We start from the raw sequence: 21338 nt of genomic DNA, 5'->3' as shown, positions 1-21338 counted from the left end.
CATCTAGGCAGACAGTTATTGTGAGATACAACTCTGCAGGCTCAAAGAGAATCGACAGAAAAAATACAGCAAAAGTCAGGACAGCTGAGGTCTGAGGATACACTTGGTAAAGTCACGGAAGGCATGTCCTCAATCAGCGCTCAGGTATCAAAACATCAGCTCAGCTTTGAAGCAACAGAGGAAGTCATGAAGGAAAATGATCCTTCCATTTGAAAACATAAAAGATTGAATTTTTACACAAGGAAAAGCAAAGCTAGAGGAACAGACCCAGGGAAACGTGGGGATGAGGCATCAGTGTTTCTGTTATACAATGAGAAGTTCATCTGACTGCCAGGAAAGTCAGAATATAACGGGACGGAGGGTTGGAGCATACTAGTCACAAAGAAATACAGAAGGTGAACAAGCATGAAGGAGTTGCTGTCAGCCTTAGTAAACAGAATGGGGCAGGGGAAACAGGAGGTGCCAAGTCCTCACAGAGAGAGAGGGAGGCAGGGAGGGAGAAAGGCAGAAACCAACAGGCAGAAGGAGGGAGAAGGGGAGAAAGACAGGGACTGCAGAGCAGCTCATCAGATCCCGGACCCACCTACAGGGCTGCGCGAGGCCTGGCAATCTGCATTCCTAACAGGCTCCCCGTTGGCCTGGGCTGCTATAGACAGCAGAATGTAAGCAGACATCGCTTATAAAGATGTAAAAGAGCACAAGTTTGGGAAAATACCTCAGAAACTTGGGAGAGAAATGACATATTTGCACTGCTAAAAATGTTACTCAGTGAATACTTCATGTGCGTGAAGAAAAAACTCTTTCAGAACGTGGCATCTAAATGTCAGACACTGAGAACACTGCAGAACATGCATTAAGGGGAAGAATAAGCAGATGTTTTAAATCACATTTATCACACCAGTAGCTATGTCTGTGCAAAATGATAAGCAAAAAGACAGAAAATAAAATTACATCTACACCAAAATGGCAATCACATGGGGAAAAATACACATAAAGACAAAATCTGAACAATAAATAGCATTCGGCTGGGTTAACTGGATTGGGTGACATTTTGAAAATGTCCTGCTTAAGAACGTACGCTCTGCAGTTAGAACTTGGACACATCTATTAGCCTCCCTGAGTGTGGACTGCCTCCTCCATAGGGCTGAGGAAAAAATCCCTTTCTCACAGAGCTGCTATAAAACCCAGTGAAATGCTGCACATCAAGCAGCAAAGGCTAGACTAGACAATACTGGGAGGAAAAAGAATCCTTAGGAGAGGCAGCAAACATCAGAAAATAAATGAAAAAAGAACAACAGAGAAGCAGGAAAGGAAGGTATGGAAAAGGAGATGGGAGGGAGATAAGAGGAAAAGAAAAGGATGATTCGGAAATGCACACAAGCAGGGCCCATGAAAAGAGCCTTTGCCTTCTCCACTACAGAGGATGTAGCTAAGGGGAGAACAGGGCTTCCAAAGATTCATTTCTGGGATTTTATGGAGGTAACAAAATAAGGCTATACATCTCTCACAAAGCACAAAGGAGGTATCTCTCCCAGTGTGACCGACTCCAGTTTAAGAGCAAATGCTCAGGGTTCAACCTCGAAAGATGCTCAATTTATACACACACATAGACAACACATCAACATATGGGCATAAACACATATACACATATCCCTGCATATCACAGACATACACACACAGACATATAGGCATGCCCACACAGACACACATATCTACATGAATACAAAACCACACATACATGTAACCACACAGATGTACAGACAGGCACATACATGCACACATACACATGAGCACAGGCATTCACAGACACACATGCACACATGTACAGAGGCAAAGGCAAATGTGCACATATCCACACATGCATCTCCACAGGGACGCACATGTACATATACACAGACATGTACCACTGCCCACATATCATCCACATGGACACGCCCTCCTACATGACGGGTCACAGAGGGCGGTGGGAACCTAGGCATGGCTCCCTCCAAGCCACTGCTCTTTCCCTCGTGGCTGTTTCATCCTGAAAATGGGGTGATGCCAGACACTGGAGCAACCCCAAGGGCTGTGGGTGCTGTATCATGACCACCGTGACACTTCTACAACTCCCAGCACAAGGGCACCTCTGCCTTCCACAAGTGCCAGCGTGCTCTGGGGTTGGCCACACTGAGCCAACGGCAGGGCTGGTGGGAGCCTCAGGCCAGTGGGTCAGGGCAACCTGCACGGTCACATTCACCCGAGGCCCAGCCAGGACCTGTGTTGTCCTCCCTGGGCAGCTGACTCATTCCAGCTGTAACTGGAAGTCAGTGCGCCCAATGCTGTTCCCAGAGCAGTCCCATCCCAGCACTATCCCATGGGCAGCAAACCCAGCCTGCCTGTCCACTTGCTAACTATAAAACCTCAGGGCATCTCCTCCACAGCCTCAAATACCAACATGTACCACTGGGAATTGTGGCCCGTGTCACCACAAGGTAAACTGAGGCTCAGGAAGGTAGCTTCCTCCACCTCCCCAGCACCACAGCCAACCCCTCTAGGCTGACTGGCCCAAGCCACTGACCTGCTTCTCGTTCTCATCCTCCAGCCTCAGTCGATCCTCAATGCAGCTCCGGGCCTGCAGGAACGCCTTCCTCTGCGAACGCTCAGTCAGAATCCGCACGAAGACCCCATACATGTTCACACCGACAAAGAGCAAGGCGTTGGCGCCGAGCTGCAGGGAGAGAAGGAGGCAACATCATGTGGAGCCTGACATCCCACACACATGAAGAGGGCCCAGGCCGCCCGGAGAACATAGCAAGAGCTCTCCAAAAGCCACACGGCCCGGGGCCAAACCCATGGCATGGGGTCAGGGACACAGGGAGCCAGCTAGGCAGGAGCTCATCCTCACCCTGTTCAGGTGGCCGTGAGACAGCATGTCAGGGGACAAGGAGTAACCAGGCCTAGTATCAAGGCCAAATTGTGCCCCTCAAAATGCACAAAGTCCTAACCCCCAGGACCTCGGGATGTGACTAATTGAAAACAGGGTCTTTACAGAGGCAATTAAGTTAAAATGAGGCCATCAGGGTGGGCACTAATCCAATCTGCCTGATGTCCTCATAAGAAGGGAGATGAGGACACAGACACAGGCAGCGGGAAGACTCTGTGAGGGCACAGAGAGAAGACGGCTGTCTGTAGCCCAGGAGTGAGGTCTCGGGAGAGCCCAGCCCTGCTCACAGCCTGATCGTGGACTTCCAGCCTCCAGACTGCGAGATTATCCGTTTCTGCTGTTGAAGGTGCCCAGTCTGTGGTGCTTTGTTATAGCAGCTTCAGAAAACCAAGACCCTTGGAGAATACATATGTGTAGAGTGGCTGTTCCCACAAAACCTACACAAACTCCTCTGGAAAGATTCAGGAAAGGTGAGCTCACCAAGAAAAAAAAAAAAACCCCAGCCCAGATGTTGATTTGGGAACACAGTGAGCACCAGCACAAGATGGGGAAACGCAGTGTCCAGAGCCTGGTCTCTGCACACTCCCTCAGTCCTGTCCCCACTTCAGCTTCAACAGATGAGACACAAGGAACGGGCCAGCCTGAGAAGAAGCCAGCGCTAGCAGTATACCCACACTCCAGGCTCAGGACCAGGCTCAGACCCAAGCATCAGGCACCTGGCGCCAGCCTGACCCACGTTTCCCCTCCACAATCACTTTCCGCTCCCCACTGCCTGCCACCGGTCTCATCTGGTCTGTCTCTACATCTTGCAGACCACTGCGTCTGGACACAGGCCCCTCTGACGAGCCATGCAGGGCTATGGTATGTCCTGCCAGAGGCCCTGAAGAGGGGCTGCAGTTTGTAAGTATTGTATGAAACGGGTGTCCCTTGGTCACTTGCAAAATTGGAGAATTTCTATGTCTGATTAAGCCCAGGCATTTCTACCTGTGCCCCAGGGAGCAGAAACCTGCAGGCTCCGGCTGTCACTGTCTCACATGGATTAACCACAAACACTCCCACATGTGAATGTCTGCTGCACACTATGAAACAGAACTAAAATCAAAAACCAACTCACCCAGTAGTGTGGGGAGCAGCTGCCGCCTAACAGGGAGCCAAGAGAGTCCAGGAGGTGGAACCATGAGACGGGAGAGATGGGTGTCACCCCGATGGGGCCAAGCTACAGGCAGCAGGACGGGAGCCCCCAGACGGCTTTAGGAGGGAGACCTGGCAGCTCCTGGCCACCTACTGGATGCTGGGACTGAGGAGCAGGCAGAAGAGTTGACACTGATCAGGGGCAGGGGCCACAGGGAGGGGAGAGGACAGATTTGGAGCACCTTCAAACCCGAGGTGTATGACATAGCCTCAAAGGCACGTCCATCAGGAGGCTGGAAAACAAACCTAGGACCAATGGTCACATGCAATCTGGAAACAACATCAGAGCCACTCTCAAAGAGGTGACAGGGAGGGAGGACGAGGAACACGAATCTGCAGGGCCCCAGCTGACAGCCATCCTCTGTCTGACACCTCCACAGGGGACCTGACCCTCACCCAGCGCATCTCCCCACACACATCAGACACACCCCTACCTGACCCTGTGGGGCTGATGACATTAAACACCACTCATTGGCAAAGGCACAGGCAGGAAGTTGCCCCTGCTGCACAGCACCACCTTGACCACACTCTCTGCAAGCCAGAAATGGGATGGTTGTCGCCCGTGAGGGGTCAGAGAAGGCAGCAAGACATCCAATAGGATGGCATCTCCCAGACCCTGAGTATCAAGAAGGTGACCTTGAAATCTCCACTATGACCCTGAAGATCTTCACGGTACCTGAACATGGCCATTTAGCTTCCCTCTCGGTGCATGTGACAGAGCTGTCATCATGGTTCAGTGCTCAGAATCACCGAACACCATGGATGTCTGGAAAGGGTCAGGGCCGGAGCCGGGAGCTGGAGGACCCAGGGGCCAAAGGACATGTGGGGCACTGGAGCTGCCAAAGCTAAGCCAGCAAGGCCTGCAGAGGGGCCTGCACGGGAGGCCACCACCCACTTTCTAAAGGAAGTGAAAGGCAGGTGGACTCCAGCCCTTAAAGCAAAAATGATAATTAGGAACAACAAAACCTCCCTTGGAGATTTTCCACATCTTAGCTTCCTTTCTCCCCGGTTTCCTCCTGGAGCACAATAGGCTTAGATTACAAGCATATGACAAGGAGTCCATGGGTGGTGGGGACACAGCACAGCTGGCAGGTCAGTTGTCAAGATGACCAACCCTCCCCGTGTGCATCAGAGCTGTTCCGTGTAGGGTAGCAGCCCATGGAGGCCGGGGAGAATGGCGGCTGGTCCCCCTCATCTCTGCTCTACACGGAGGTGCCCCTGCAAGCCCTCCCAGGGCCCGGGGAACCTTTCTCAGAGGGAACCAGCCGCTCCTCTCTTTCCATTAGCTTGCCTCCCCATTTCTGTTAACTACAATCTGTCCTCACTAGAATGGGAACCATCACTACTTGCCCTTGGGATATCTGAAGGGCACTGTCATCAATGAAACCAACACTCGCATTGGAAGCTTTAGACCCCCGTGACTCCTGGAAAGGAAAAGCACCGTCAAACAACCCAGTCCTCTATGAGCTGGACACTGCCTCCCTTCAAAAAACAAACAAACAACAACAACAACAACAAAACCCATGGAGGAGGAGGGTGGTTGAGAAGGGATTGCTGCAGAAAGGACACTTCAGTAGGGCTGGGTGTCATCTGCCAAGTGCTCCACACCCGCCATGAGCACAGGGCTCAACCACCGAGACACCCATGCCCCCGCATTTTCCCAGATGAGCATCCTCAACCACCAAATGCATCCACTGTGTTGGAACTGAGAGTTCCAAACCTGTCCCCAAGGTCTGGAACTCTCAATTCTCTCCATGAAGCTCTCTGAACTCACGGTTAGAGGGGCATTTAGGTCCAAAAGATGCATGTCCTGCCCAGGGTAAGGCAATCGTGATATGGCTTAGCACATGTCACAATGACAAGAAAGGCAGGCTCGGGTCACCATGAGCTACTCAGAAATGGGGGCTCCAGGGTTTGCAGGGTGAGAGGCGGCCTCCCCACCACAGCCCGCTGGTCACTCCTGGGGCAGAGGATCCAACCCCAGCCCAGCCCAGGCCATCTGTACACCATCACCACGTTCCCTGACCACATGGTGCCCCAGAGTCACATGCTGCCCACACCAGCCAGGCCCTGGGTGGTACCGGCCTGCTGGTCTCCCAGTATGGACACCCTTTTAGGCCCTCACCCCAGCAAGGGCTGTGCTGGGCTGCGAGTGAGGACAGGAATCCAGGTATCCTCACCAGGGTCACACCCTGCCCTACCCCTGCCTTCTGCCCACACCACCTCTGTGCCTCAGTCTCTCCAGCCAACAGATGGGCAGATTGGTGGCAACTGTAGTACCTATCAAATGAAGTTATCAAGGAGACCTAAGGAGAAACCCAACAAAGGACACTGCGTGGGACGCAGGTTAGACTCTGAGGTATCAGGGTGAGCCTGGAGCACCACACAGTGCCAGAAAGGAAAGCATTACACACACACACACACACACACACACACACACACACACGAAATGATGGGAGTGTGTCAAAGGACACAGCAGCCAACTGAAAGAGGCCCCAATGGCCAAAGAGCCAGCACCTAGAAACACCCTGAAGAAACCTTCATGGGCCAGATTAACTCAGCCAGACAGCCAGGAAGAGAAGGGCTTCCCAGGGAGTCAGCTGGACTGAGTACCAGCATGCTTGGAAAAGGCAACCAGGAGGAACAGCACCTGTCTGCAGGCCCTGGGGCATCTCTACTTGACTGTGCACCACCTGAAAACATCACCAGGGCCGGTTCCTCGCTATAGGAGGCAGGTTAGACTCTGAGGCACCAGAATGAACTCGTGTTTGGCTTAATTCACAGGAGGGTACATATGCAAATGTTTATAGAAATGTGTGTGCAGGCCGGGCGCGGTGGCTCACGCCTGTAATCCCAGCACTTTGGGAAGCTGAGGCAGGCGGACCACAAGGACAGGAGATCGAAACCATCCTGGCTAACATGGTGAAACCCCATCTCTACTAAAAACACAAAAAATTAGCCGGGCCTGGTGGCAGGCGCCTGTAGTCCCAGCTACCCAGGAGGCTGAGGCAGGAGAATGGCATGAACCAGGCAGGCGGAGCTGGCAGTGAGCCGAGACCGCACCACTGCACTCCAACCTTGGCGACAGAGCGAGACTCCGTCTCAAACAAAAAAAAAAGAAAAAAAAAGAAATGTGTGTGCACATATACATTCTAGCTCTACCTAATGAGAGAAAACTAGAAGCAATGGCTCCCCAGGAGCAATGAGGACACCAGGAGGCCAGGTAATGGTCTTTAATAAAATTCTCCAATAAAAGGAACTGGGCTCCCTGGAGAAACGACTGATTCTTGGGCTCAGGCAGAGAAAATATTTGCTAATCAAGCAGATGGGCCTGAGCACCTTGCAGGGCCAGAAAGCAAAGTAAGTGTCACAAACACACACACAAATGAAGGGAAGGGGGAGTGTCAAAGGACACAGGAGCCAACTGAAAGAGCTCCCAATGGTCAAAGTTGGAACAATTTGAGCAACACAAAGCAGTATTGAATTATAACCCAAAGTATAAAATAAACATCAGTACTGACATAAATCAATGATTAAATAAAAAATAAATGAAGGACAACAGACGAATAGGCAAAAATTTGGAGCATTCCAAATCATTTATTGCTACTCCGCCCTCAAGAATGTAAACTCCCCACTCCTTCAGCATGGGCTCCGCACAGTAATTTCCTTCGGAAAAGCACAAAATGGAAAAGGAAGAGAAAAGGAGGAGAAACCTGCCAATACCACCTTAGCCAGCTGGTAACTGCCAGCACTGGCCATGATGAGTCCTGTTGACAGATGTGCCCTGACACAATGCGGTGAGGGCATGTCCTCCCAGGCCTCCTGCTGAAAACCAATACCCCAGTCTAACCAAGAGAAAATCATCAGACACTGGAGGGTCACTGGACTAACATCCGTCATGGTCACTGGGCTGACACCACTCGTGGTCACTAGACTAGCACCCTGGAGGAGCCCTGCGCCCCTCCCCCAACCCAAGATGTCCCATAGTCCTTGGAGAAAGTATCCCAATCTGACATCATCATCCCACACCCCCAGGTACCTGTCCTTCCTCTCCTCCAGAGACAGGTGCCACTGCCCAAGCCAAACCCACAAGTCCCCTGATCTTCTCTCTCTGTCCTTCTCAAGCCTTCATTGGGTCCTGCCCCTGACACCCCATGCCACCAACTTCTCTCTAATCCCATTGCCTGACACAACTCACAATCAGGCCATAGTCAAAGTCCCCGTGAGATACTCCCATCATCCCAGATACTGGATGGAGCGCCACCTCCTTGGCACGCTGGAGAGCCACTGAGCCCTGTACTCACCTCTGACCTGTCTGCCATGCCATGCACATACATGGGAGCACATGCCCTGGCCATGCCACAGCTCTGGGCAGAGCATGCTCTCAGACCTACAACCCTCACTGCACCCTTGGCCAAGAGGGTTTTCCCTCCTTTTACAGAGCAGCCTCCTGATCCCTAGACTGGTCTGGGTGGTCCCTTCTCACCCCAAGATCACCCCTATTGGGTATGAAAACCTCTCCATTGAATTTGCTCCCATTTTCAATGTGCCATCACCCGGGCTGCCCCAGCACAGTCCCTCAGCCTGGGTGGCATTCAGACTATCCATGGGGACAGGAGAACCACTGCAGGACAGTCCTCCAAACCAGCCTCTCCTGAGCACAGCGTGAGTGTAGGCACAGTCTGGGGGCCTACTGGAGGGAGTGCTTTCTCACATGAACTGACAGCACTTGGGCCACAGGCCAGCAAAGGAGCTGACTCCACACAACTGCTCCCTGCACAGCACTGGGCATGTTCTCATTGGTAAATTCCCAGACTGCGATCAGCCTGCCATCTCCCAGGTGTCTGAATAGTGGGGTGGTCCCTCTGCCCTCCTCCCTGACTGAGCCCCCAGTGGACACAACCCAGTCCCTCCACGGTGCTCACCAGTGGCTCAGTGCTGGTGTGATGCCATTCTCTTTAAACCGTGGCTGCTTCTTCAGTGTCTCACACAAGCGGGTTTTTAAATTAACGTAATTGCTTGTTAGCTTCTGGTGTTTGAATTAATAAAAGCGTTTTAGAATTAGCATCATTTGAAACAGGGCCGGCAGAATGCTGATAATTGTTGAAGCCAGTGATGGGTACTCAAGAAATCACTGTGCTGGTCTGTCTACTTTTGTGTATATTTGAATTTTCCATAATAAAAAAAAAAAAAAAAACACAATTTTTTTTTTTAAGAATTTGACAGGCTCTCTCTGAGCTCCCATCATCAGGTTTCTAACGCGTGAAGCTATGTTCACCAGACCTAGGAAAGGATTCTCACGGGGATCTGGAAAAGCAGCCATCTTCGGTGCTTCCTGTGTAACCACTGGCACCCCAATTCCAAGGGGGCGTTAGGGCCGCGTGCAGCCTGTTCCTCCATGGTGCCCCTCTCCAAGCCAGCCCAGTCTCCCCTCCTGGGTCATACAAACTCACGAAGTCAGCTTAGGAGGGAGAAAAGATTGGTAGAATCTGACATGAGGACACTAGCAGGAAAGTGAGGAACACGAGGCAGGGAAGTCAGAAAGAGAGATGCAAGCCCCCAGGCGGCAGAGCACCCTGGGGATAGCGCCCATCAGAGACAGTCCGCTCCCCACATGTCTCAATACATCCCTGCCCAGAAGATCAATGAATGACACAGTGACCATCTGAGCCTCCCAGAGAGGGTGACACCAGAACCTCAGAACAGCGCCACTTCCAGCTTGTCTACTCCCACCCACAGCACCTGTGACACCAGCCACAAGGAGCCACACCATCAGCTGAGCTCTCAGGCACTGCCCATTTCTGACCCTTGAACAAACTGAAGCCAAGGCGCTTGGCCTAAAAGATGTGCCCACCTGGGCCGGGCATGGTGGCTCATGCCTGTAATCCCAGCACTTTGGGAGGCCAAGGTGGGCAGATCACCTGAGGTCAGGAGTTCAAGACCAGCCTGACCAACATGGAAAAGCCCCATCTCTACTAAAAATACAAAATTGGCCAGGCATGGTGGCACATGCCTGTAATCCCAGCTACTCAGGAGGCTAGGCTAAGGCAGGAGAATTGCTGGAACCCAGGAGGCAGACGTTGCAGTGAGACGAGATCATGCCATTGCATTGCAGCCTGGGTAAAAAGAGCAAAATTTCATCTTAAAAACAAACAAACAAACAAAAAAGATGAGCCGGGCGCGGTGGCTCAAGCCTGTAATCCCAGCACTTTGGGAGGCCGAGACGGGCGGATCACGAGGTCAGGAGATCGAGACCATCCTGGCTAACATGGTGAAACCCCGTCTCTACTAAAAAATAAAAAAAAAAAAAAAACTAGCCGGGCGAGGTGGCGGGCGCCTGTAGTCCCAGCTACTTGGGAGGCTGAGGCAGCAGAATGGCATAAACCCGGGAGGCAGACCTTGCAGTGAGCTGAGATCCGGCCACTGCACTCCAGCCTGGGTGACAGAGTGAGACTCCGTCTCAAAAAAAAAAAAAAAAAAAAAGATGTACCCACCCAGCAGGACCCTGCCAGTGACGAGATCCCACCTAGCACCAGGACATGATCAGTGCTCATGAAACATTTCTGACGTCTGCAGGTACAGATTTTTAAAAATTAACTATCAGAGATATTTCAAAATCCTCAGGCTAAGCCAATGTTTCCTAAAATGTGTTCCTTCAGTTAATTACTGACACTGCAGGGTAGGTAGGATCTGAGAAAACAGCTGGCACAGAAAACAAGTTCAACGAACAAGTCTTTAAGATCCCTTTTTGAGGCCATGGTTGTTTCAGAAAGGCAAAGCGTTCTTTTAAGAAGAGGCTATTCCTCTCATAGGGGAATGAAGGCAAAGGCACCCATGACTTCCGGGAGCATCGTCACTGAACATGGCTCCAGCACGGGCTCACTGCACTGGCCAGCACGTGGTGCACACCGAGGTGACCAACCAGAATGCTCACTGACATATGCTCCCTGGGGAACACAATGTTCCAGAGCAGGCTGCCCTGACTCCCAGCGCATGCCTGCAACTGCCTGACATCTCCTGAACTTTCCACCATCCTCCTAAGCAGACTCACCCTCATCAGCTACATGCTTATTACAATAATGCTGCTTCCAGAAACTAGATAGTAGAGCTGAGAAAACCCACAGGTGCCCCTACAGGCTGGGAGAGAAGCCCTCCTTGAGTGTAACCAGGTGATGCTTCACATGGAAAGGCTGGATGCTGGCCACAGGCTGGGACCCCTAGACCTGACTCCAGACTGTGTGGTAGGTGGGGGGCATAGGGGGTAAAGAATGCAGTATTAAACAGGTTTAGCGAGAAAGCACTGAGCCCAGTTGCCAGGGAAGGGCACTAGAAGGACCACGTCCAGGGACAAAAGGTCAAGTGACTCCTTAGGGCTAGTGGGCAAGAGACAGCCAGAGGACCACAGTTAGAGATATACGGCGGGGGGGGGGGGGGGGGCAGCGGGGGGTTCTGTCCCAGGCACAGCTCTGCTGTGAAGTGGCCATCCTCTTTGTCCACAGTGGGTGTCTGACATCCCCACACTCGGACATGTGATGCCTTGGGCCCCGTGCCACCTGCTGTGTAAACAACAATGCCCCATCCATCAGAAGCATCCGTGCTCCCAGGAAGTGGGGGTCACCAGAGCCAGGGTGTGCCACATGCAGCAGGACTGCAATCAAGTGAACCAGGTCAGTAAGAAAAGGGCACTCAGAGCCTGGCATGGTGGCTCACACCTGTAATCCCAGCACTCTGGGAGGCCAAGGTGAGGGATCGCCTGAGCACAGGAATTCAAGACCAGCCTGGGAAACATAGTGACACTCCATATCTACAAAAAACAAAATTAGCCAGGCATGATGGTGCACTCCTATAGCTCTACCTACTCTGGAAGCTGACGCAGGAAGATCACTTGAGCACAGGAGTTCAAGGCTGCAGTGAACCATGATAATGCTACTGCACTCCAGCCTCGGCTACAGAGAGAGACCTTGTCTCAAAAATAAATAAATAAAAACAAATAAATAAATAAAAGCAGGGCGCAGTGGCTCATGCCTATAATCTGAACACTTTGGGAGGCCGAGGCAGGTGGTTCACCTGAGGTCAGGAGTTCGAGACCAGCCTGGCCAACATGGAGAAACCCCATCTCTACTAAAAATACAAAATTAGCCGGGCATGGTGGTGCATGCCTGTAATCCCAGCTACTCAGGAGGATGAGGCAGAAGAATTGCTTGAACCTGGGACTCGGAGGTTGCGATGAGCCGAGACCGTGCCATTGCACTCCAGCCTGGGCAACAAGAGCGAAACTCCATCTCAAAAAAAAAAAAAAGAAAGGGGAAAATAAAAGAACACTCAGATGGCCAAGCACAGGGGAGCTAGGTCAGCCAAGCACCATGCATCTGCATTTTCTCAGGCTGAGCCACTTCCCAAAGGCTGAAGAGTCTACTTCAGAGAAGAGTCTACTTTGGAGAAAGAAACAAGGAAACACTGTACTCTGATAAAAGAGCTGCTCTGTATTTTTAGAATCGAAACAAAAAGTTGTACTCAGATTCAGAATGTGCACCAGCATGGACTTTCTCCTCTGTGGGGCTCGGAGGCTGTAGTGTAGGGCTCCCAGCATTTCTGGGGACCCCATCACACTGCTGGCAGCGTCCTGTCCACCTGCTCCCAGGTTCCTCTGAATGTTGTCAATGCTATTGCACTTGTATGCCCACACAAGCACACATGCATGAAAACACATGCACATGTAAGAACATATGCATGCACACATGCACATGGGCATGCCCTGACACATAAACATACACATCCACACATGATGTGTACACGCAGTCACACATATCCACATGCACATGTGTGCACACAGGCACATGCCCACACAGAGGCCCCACCCAGAGAGCTGTGTTCCAGGTCTATGAAGTCACACCTGAGCTCTGGGAAGCAGACAGCTCTTCTCAGCTCCAGGCTTTCTTCCCAACCCAAACTGAAGGCAGAGCGAACACTAAAGCCTAGAGATCAAAGCAGTTCCTGCCATCCCTTTAATCCAGGGAGATGGGATTGTTCCAGGGTCTACGCTGCCTTCAGCACAAAGCCAGAGATGGGCCGCAGCAGTGGGCTCCTATTCGTCTTGCCCTGCTCCCAGGGATTCTCCCACACCTCATACTTCCTTCCTGGGGCTAGCATCTCTGCACAGCAGAAGGAAACACACATGGGGTAGGAGGACAGATGGGACCCCCTTAGCAAAATAATGCAGAAGACACCCCACGCTTCACTGAGAAAACAGCCCAGGTCAGCCTGAAGAGGGCACAAGGAGCCGAAAGGTTAAAGGGGACAGAGGAGAAACACTGGGAGGGAGAACAGGAAGACTGGGTGGTGGAGGCAGGCCTCCCACCCCACCCCCGGCCCCAGGTGCCTGCTTTGGCCTGCACTGGAGAGAGGCACAGCCAAGTGGCAGGCAGCCCCACTCCCTTCCCTAAGGAAGGCTTTAGAGTCCTAGCCTGTCCCTGCCTCCAGAGCTCCCAAGTCCCATGTAGACATGCCTGCCCTCCCACCAGCCCTCACTACACCTCCATGATGCAGGTAGGGCTGGCAGCCTGGCTTCCCTTCACAGGCCAGATTCTGAGATTGCCAAGGTCACTGAGCTGGAGGTACAGGAACTGGGCTTCAACCCAGGTCTCTGTGGTCGTGCTGCTGCCCTCCCTCAAAGACCAGGATGGCACATCTACTCATAAGACCCACATACTAGTAACAGTGAAGTGAGCGTAGGTGAGCGTGAGCATGTGAGTGTGCATTAGTTTATAAGTGTGCATGTCAGTGCACTTACTGTATCAGTGTGCAAATGCTCATTGCTTTGTGTGTGAACCTATGTAAGTGGCTGAGCACGCATGTATTTGTGAGTGCACTGAGTGTGTGAGCTAGTGTGTAGGTATAAAATGAGTGTGAGGGTGCATGTGAATATGTAAGTGCATGCACACAAGTGGGCATGGATGTGTGAGTATGCACTAGTTTAGGAGTGTGAGTTTCTGTGTGATTATGTGCATGCATGTTTGGGGGAGAATGAGTGTGAGTGTATGCATCTGGGAGGGTTTTTGTGTGGGTACGTGCATGTATGGGTGTGTGTGTGTTTATGTGTGTGTATGAGCATGTGTTTATGCACGACCATGTGTGTTTGTATATGTTCATGCAAAGGAGGGATGGATATAACTCATATGCTTACATGGAGAGCAGGAAAGGTCTGCTCCCATTACCTTGCTCAGCCCCTCAGGGTAAAGAGAGGACCTGTGGTCGCGTGAACTCCCCAAGGGGGTTATGTGGACATGGCTAGGTGGCCAGGCTGCTTCTCCTGACCAAACCCTTGCCCAAACCCCTGCCCCTGCCACTTCAGCCCCCATGCTGCTTGGGGTTCAAAAACCAGCTGAAAAGGGGTCAGCCTGGCATCATGGCCACAGGGATGCCTATCTCCACCGTGGACACATGGCCACCTCTGACTGACGCTGTTCCACAGGGTGTTCCCACTAGTACAGTTTGGCAGAGAACACTTAGACTGAACACACTATGCCAGCCACTTGCATTTTGGGGGTCTCTCCGAACATCTGAACAAGACCAGCGCCTCACTGCAACTATTCAGTTTTACTAAGTCAGAGACTAACTAGTAGGTCATCAGCTACATACAGCTATGTATGTAAGTGACAGTAAGGGGTAGGTCCCACTTCACCGGGCCCAGAACAGTGTGGGGAGGACAGGGAACGCCTCCTAGGCACAATCCATTCATATTAACTGGAAGATGTATCTGTTCTACAAAACCACAGGAGGGAGCTACTGTTCCCTTTGGTGAGGGAGAAACTGAGGCATGGGGATCATCCCAAGCCCAAAGTCACACAGATACACTAGAGCCCCTGAAATGCCAGGAGAGTCACCCACCTCACATGCCCACCCTCTTCCATCTGAGTCAGGAAATGGTCCAAGGACATTTCTGGGCATCTGCAGGAACCTGTGAACCTAAGGAGTTGATCCCTGGCCCTCTCAACCTCAGAGATGTGACAGGAGAGGGACATCGACCTAAAACCACCATGAACCCCAAAAGGGCAGGCAAACAACTCTAAAAGCCAATGGTAACAGTGGCAAGCGGACACCACCAACCGGAGCCTGCTGAGTGGTCCCCTCAGGTCCTCACACAGCCCCCAGCCCACTCCAACCTCCTTGTGGCCACACTCGGCACTGCTCTTGGGAGAAAGGGCAAGTCCACAGTGTGGTTTTGCCCCACTTGGGCCTTTGCGGGACTCGCCCCACTACTCTCGCTCGCTCACAGCCCTGTGCTTGGTCCAGTGATCCTGGCTGGGCGCCTAGTCCACAGGGAAGCCGCCTCAAGCGGTTAGGCCTGGTCTGTCCCCTGTGCACACCTTCAAAGGTCACCTGAATGTCCCCCCCTGCAGGATTACAGTCCGAGTTACTGACCAGCATCTCGCCAGTAGACTGCAGCTTCCCAGAGGAAGGGAGGTCTTATTCCCCCGGTAAACCAGCCCCCAGCTCAAGTCTGGCACCTAAACACTGTGGGGTCAAGGGAACCATCGAAGAGAGGCAGGGAGGCCCCAGCAGCTGCAGACTCCACCCCCTGTGTCTGCTCCCAGCTCTTCTCAGGTCCATGAAGGAGCTGCCCCCTTGGCCCTCAGTCCATCAGTGCGACCAGACTCAGCACGTGTCTAGGGCTCCTTCTACAGTGCAGCCCCTGCTGGGCACATTGTGGAGGGGCAGAGAAAAGCCCCTGGGCCCTCCAGCCCACCTCAGAGGTGGAACGAATGGGAGCCCCTGGCCCGATGTCCAGGACCATTCTCCCTCTCTTTTGTCCAGACCCAATTCCTGCTCTCCCTCATCCCAGCTGCCCTGACAGGGGCAATTCTGGAAGCTTTTTAAATTAAAGTTAACAGCCCTTGAGGGAGGATAAGCCAGGGGGTGAAGTAAAATGGACCAGGGGAACCACCCACCCCTATGAGAAAAAAGGGGGGAGCAGGTTCCAGGGGCATGGATGTCCCCTGCTGTTGCTCCCTAACCACTAAACACAGGTCTGGGGGCAATGTGGAGCTGGAGGGAGCAGCCAAGCTGCGACAGGACTGAAACCAGAGTCAAGAGCACAGGAACGTGGGGGCCATGCCCAGGACGCAGCAAAACTGACCTCAGGGACAGTGTCGAGGCAAGGACAAGGAGACTACCTTCAGGTCACCAGGCTGCCACACAGCAGGGGGCAGGGAAGCCCACTCCCTGCCTTCACACAGCCTGACCCCTGTGCCAGGAGGAGCAACCCACCTGTTACCCTCCCTGACCCTAGCCCTTTCGCTGTAGGCAGTGGCTCCACCAAGGCAGATGGATGCGCAGCAGACGGATACTCCATGGTGACAGGACCAGGCTGCAGGCCATAAAGATAAGGGGGCGGGTGGGAGGGGAAGTGGAGCAGGGGTCTGTGGGGGAGTAGGGGCCAGCCACAGGAGGTGGGGCCCAGCCAGGGGAGGGACCAGCAGCCGGAGGGTCTGGTGGGGGAGGAGGATCCCAGCTGCAGAGGAAGGCCCAGCCAGAGGAGGGGCCAGCAGGGGAGGTAGGGCCAGCAGAGGGAGAGGCTGGGAAAAGGGAGGCAGGGCATGGTTAAACTGGGAGGAGACAGCGTGTTGGGCAGTGGGCACAGGGAGCGCAAAGGCTTATGGGGCACAGCCTGAGGGCTGGCAGATTGGTGTCACCAGCACACACCTATGCCGCAAGCTTTGCTATAAACAACCAGGTCATCCAGGGCCCTTGCGCTCTACGATTCTGCATGCTGTGGTTAGGTTGTTTCACCTCCAAGCAACCAAGCCACGGTTCTGAACCAGAGCTCAGACATAACTGGAGCTGCACAGGGAAATTTCAGCTGACTCCCATTTCTCCATGATAATCGTGATTTCTGTTATCCTGCCTACAGCCAAGAACTCGGCAGAAACTGAAATGTATTTCATTTACATTGATAAGCAACCAAACTGAAAGCATATAATTTGCACACTGCAATGGATCCCTACTTCAGAAAAAAATTAAGTAAAAATACAACATCCTGATTCACACTGGTCAAAAAGCGAGTATTTCGAGGCTGTGCAGAGTAAAGTAGCAAAGGGAGGAAGCTCAGAGCTGGCAGAGACCAGGTCTTCCTCTTGCACACATGTGCTGCACCCTGGTTCTCCCCAGGCAATGCAGGGTGCAGGGTGGGAGGGGGACCCCTGTGGGAAGGACTGGGGCCCTGCCCAGGCCCCCCTTTCCCAAGATTCCAAGCTACTCCCTCTGAGGCTCTCCGAGTCTGTGAATGGCATCACAAGGGGCCAAGCCCAGACATCCAGTATCTCCCTTTCTCCGCCTTCCTCATCCCCCATGTTCCTTGGCACTCACCCCTACCCCACCCCCATGATCTACAGCCCACCCTGGCAGGCCTTGCCCACTACTGACTGTGAGCAGCCATGGATGTCTTGAACAGGATGCTTTCAGTTCTGACAGGTGCTCAGCTAAATAAAAATGAATTGTATTTCATATAGGTACAATCAGTGACCCAAAAGCAAGGGGCTGGGAGAGGAAAGAAACCCAGTTCTGTCCACTTAGATTTATGGGTACCTCCTCAGTGCTGGCCCAGGTAGGAACAAGGCTGTTCCCCTAAAGACCTCTCTGCTCAGGGACATCAGCATCAAGCACTCCTCCGGGGGAGGAGCTAAGCCCTAGCTACTCAATTCCACCTGTGCTAACAGTCATGCATGCTAGCTTTCGGAGTTCTCTCCCCTGCCTCCCAGAGTCCTGGGGCAGCTTGGGCTTTACAGGAGAGGAACCAGATGCCCCAAAGCACCCAGGCTGCATTCCCAGAGCCCTGTGCACCAGAAGTGGAACATGAATGCTCTAGGGAACCCTGAGAGTCTTGCTTCAGAGGGGCAAAGGCTCTGGAAAGAGAACACAAGAACTTTCTCCATAGCTCAGAGCAGGGACTTGAACCCAGGCCTCAGAAAGCACAGGCTTTTTCCAGGCCTCCTTGGGGTTATCCTCGACAAGAAGGCATTTGGGTCTCAGAGAAAGGCGTGGGATTCAAGGGAGGGAGCTCCTTTGCCCCACGGAGTTAACCTGACTCTGGAGCCCACTGGGCTGACTACTCACTGGACTCAGCACCAGGAGATCACCGTGGAGATCTCACACTCTGAAGCAGCATCCTGCTATGTAGGCAGTGAGGGAAATCCCCTGCAAAGATTCCTTCGTTCATTCACTCCATCTTTCATCCTCTTTGGGGCATCTACTCCATGCCCAGCATGGCTACTACCTGCCCAAAACTCAGTATGGAGGACAAGGTGCTGTCAACGAGTGACTGCACTGCACAGTGGCACAGGTCCGAATAGGAGGTGGATGGTAAAGCAGTGAAGAGCAGCAGAAACAGCAATGCTGTCTTCTTCACCATCTCAAGCACCAAATTGCAGAGCTCATAAAGGGCAGATTTCACAGGCTCCTGGAATTCTCTAATTGGAAAATGGAATCCCTGGGGAACCATCTGCCCCATTCCCCACACTGTAATTTTCCCTGCACTGATCCCCATGTGTTTGTCAATATCACTACCACCTGTATAGACACGTGGACTTGAATAGAACATTCTTAAGAGGCCAATATGTGCTTTTCCAATATGATGTGCTTGTCTTCACTACAACCCTGCAGGGGGGCCATTCTGCCCTTTACACAGGTGAGAAACCTGAGGCTCAGTGAGGGAAGGCTTTGGATTGCCCAGGGAGTCACAGCTAGCAGGGAAACCCAGATGTCTGCTCCCTAAGAATCCTTGCTCCCAGGATGGGCTTCCTTCCCCACTACAGTGACAGTCACAGGGACTCATCTTATCCCAGGGGGAGGGGCAGAGCTCTCTGTGTCCAGAAACTCCTTTACAGACTCTCTCCCCTCCCTCTCTTTTTTTAATCTTTAATTCCCTAAAGGAAATGACTAGAGGCTATATAGGAATGTCTTTATTTTAAAAGAGAAAGACAATAATGCAGCCTTTTATTACACCAGCTGACTCCCTGGTGTAATAACACAGAGAGAATGCAGTGTGGCTGCGAAGGGACCAAGCTCAGCCCCTCCCTATTCCCGAGCTGCCCCGGCATCTGGTCAGATTGGGGAGTCTTGCCGTTGCAGGTCTGGCTGCGGGGGGCCAGCATGAGGCCCAGGCTAAACACAAACAGATGGGGGTTGGGGGCGGTAGGAGATACAGGAATGCCCCCTGAGAATGGTCAGGCAAGGCCCACGTGCTGCCCACAGGAGGCTGTGGAAGAGGTTGTGGAAGAACCCCAGCCTCCTTCCCCTCCAGGACATGCAGTCCTCTGGCTCCTTTCCCCTTTCCTCAGCCTTTAGTCATCCTTTTGTGCCTCTGCCCTTCACCTCTACCTCTCTTCCTCTCTTCCTCCGATGCCCTCTTTGACAATTCTCCATGTACTCCTGTCTTCTTCCCTCCCGTCCCTTCCCATGGGTTGAGCACATGCTGGTCTCTCTCTGACCCTAACACACAAGTCCAGTGATGTGTCTATCCCTGTGCCAGGTTGAGCATCTCATGGCTCCTCTGTGTGCTGCCCCTGGCATCACCATCTAAGGACACCTCCTTAGATCTTTGGATGCTGGTCCCCTGGGGCCAGGCTGTGGGACTCCTCACCACCGCCCCCCAGTTATTCTTCCCTAATCTCCCTGGATTCAGCTTCCCTTCCGACCCCTTACCTCTCCCCAATTTGCTCCCACCACTGCTTCCTTTCCTGAGATGGGCTCCCCTACCCCATTTGAATTCATACCATCCCCCTGCTAAACTGCAGCTACAGGCAGAAACAAAACCCTCCTCGGGGTCTTCCAAATCTCCCCATCCCCCACTCCCCATCCCCATCCCCGCGGCCCGTTGGAGATGGGCACAAGTGGAAGCTCTAAAAGCCCCGCCGTGGGGCAAAGACCTCTGGTCCACGTCCACCTCCCGGCAGTTGGAAGAGCAGGCTCCTCCAGGGCCCAGGAAGAACCCGCGGGAGGCAGACAGCGTCTTCGTCCTTGCAACCATCTCGCCCGCCCGACTGGGAAGACAGTGACAAAGTTCGGGCGCAGAGAAGGCAGGGTCAGGGCAACCGCCGAGTGACAGCGGCAGGGACTAGACTGTGTTTGACCTTGGCAAACCCCACTCTTTCTGGGCCGGAAGCATGTCCACAATATGGTTGCCAGCAAGGCTGGAAGAGGCGAAGTCCTTTCCCACCACCCATATATACTCCCCTCGGGTCTGCAGGGCGGGGAGGCGAGCCCCGCACGCGCTCAAGGTGCGCAGAAGAGCCCCGCGCTGCGCGCAGAGCCAGCCTTGGGAGCCCGCCTGGGGGTCTCCTCCCCTCGCCCACTTTCAGTCCCTCTGTGGGGATGGGTGCGGCAAAAGACTGGTGGACCCCTCTGGCCGCCGTCTGGCCACTCATCAGCTCCCTGACCTTGGCCAAACCTTTCTCTCTCCACACCTGTCTCCCCTCTCCACACTTCACGCCAGGGGCGCTTTGTGGATTGTAACTCTGAAGAGAGCCCTGGCCGGAAGATGCCAGCCCCGACTGCGCCCCCAACTCGCTGGAGTGACCTTGAACACACCCCCAGTCGGAGCCTCAGTGTCCCCACCGGCCGCATAGGAAAACGCGCGCCCGACTCCGGGCGATCCCAGCATCGTCCCAGCAAGTGCGTCCGAGACCAGACGAGGGGTGCGCGGGTGTACTTACCGTCCTCCAGAGACGTGGACGCTTGGCGGGGACCAAGGTGGCTGTGACCAGCAAGTGCGACGCAGCCACCACGAGCCCAAAGCCGATGGCCAGCAGGCTGCGCACGGGCAGCAAGGCATAGGACACGAAGGTGACCAAAAGGAGCTGCCAAACCCCTTGTTCGGCAGCCGCTGGCCCCCCAGCGGCCCCGGCGGAACCCCGGGCGGGGCCGCCCAAAGCGAAAGGACAGCAGAGCAGCGCGAAGGTGAGGCTGAAGAGCAGCGCCAGCTGGCCGACCTGCTGCAGCTGGGGCACCTGCAGGGACCGGACGTTGGTTACCACAAGCAGCGCCAGGAAGAGGACGCAGTGCACCGGGTGCGAGCCCTTGGCCAGGCCGGGCGCGGGCCCCGGCGCGCCCAGCAGCTCAGCCAGCGCCAGCGCGCCCGCCAGCAGGCTGAGAACGGCCAGCGCCTTCAGCGTGGCCGCCTGCTCCAGCCGCAGCGTGTAGCCGCGGAACAGCGCCTCCAGCTCTGGGC

General features: G+C 53.6%; 1 protein-coding gene across 2 annotated transcripts in view; it reads right to left on the bottom strand.

Annotated features, from left to right (window-relative positions):
- Window positions 1–21338, bottom strand: part of ADCY1 (adenylate cyclase 1) — a 138335-nt gene that overhangs the window by 116337 nt on the left and 660 nt on the right. Inside the window, exons 2-3 of one of the 2 annotated variants that reach the window (XM_023226478.1) lie at window positions 20824–21117; window positions 2558–2707 (exon numbers count right to left, since the gene is read on the bottom strand). In XM_023226478.1, coding sequence (XP_023082246.1) covers window positions 2558–2671 — 114 coding nt within the window. In that variant the 5' untranslated portion in view covers window positions 2672–2707; window positions 20824–21117. Of the gene's footprint in view, window positions 1–2557; window positions 2708–20823; window positions 21333–21338 lie in introns of those variants that run through there. The other variant, XM_023226479.1, reaches the window with a different exon arrangement.

Source organism: Piliocolobus tephrosceles, chromosome 8, assembly GCF_002776525.5.
Source record: "Piliocolobus tephrosceles isolate RC106 chromosome 8, ASM277652v3, whole genome shotgun sequence".
NCBI lineage: Eukaryota > Metazoa > Chordata > Mammalia > Primates > Cercopithecidae > Piliocolobus > Piliocolobus tephrosceles.
The sequence above is the reverse complement of the archived record's forward strand: the minus strand, read 5'-3'. Positions and strand labels throughout refer to the sequence as shown.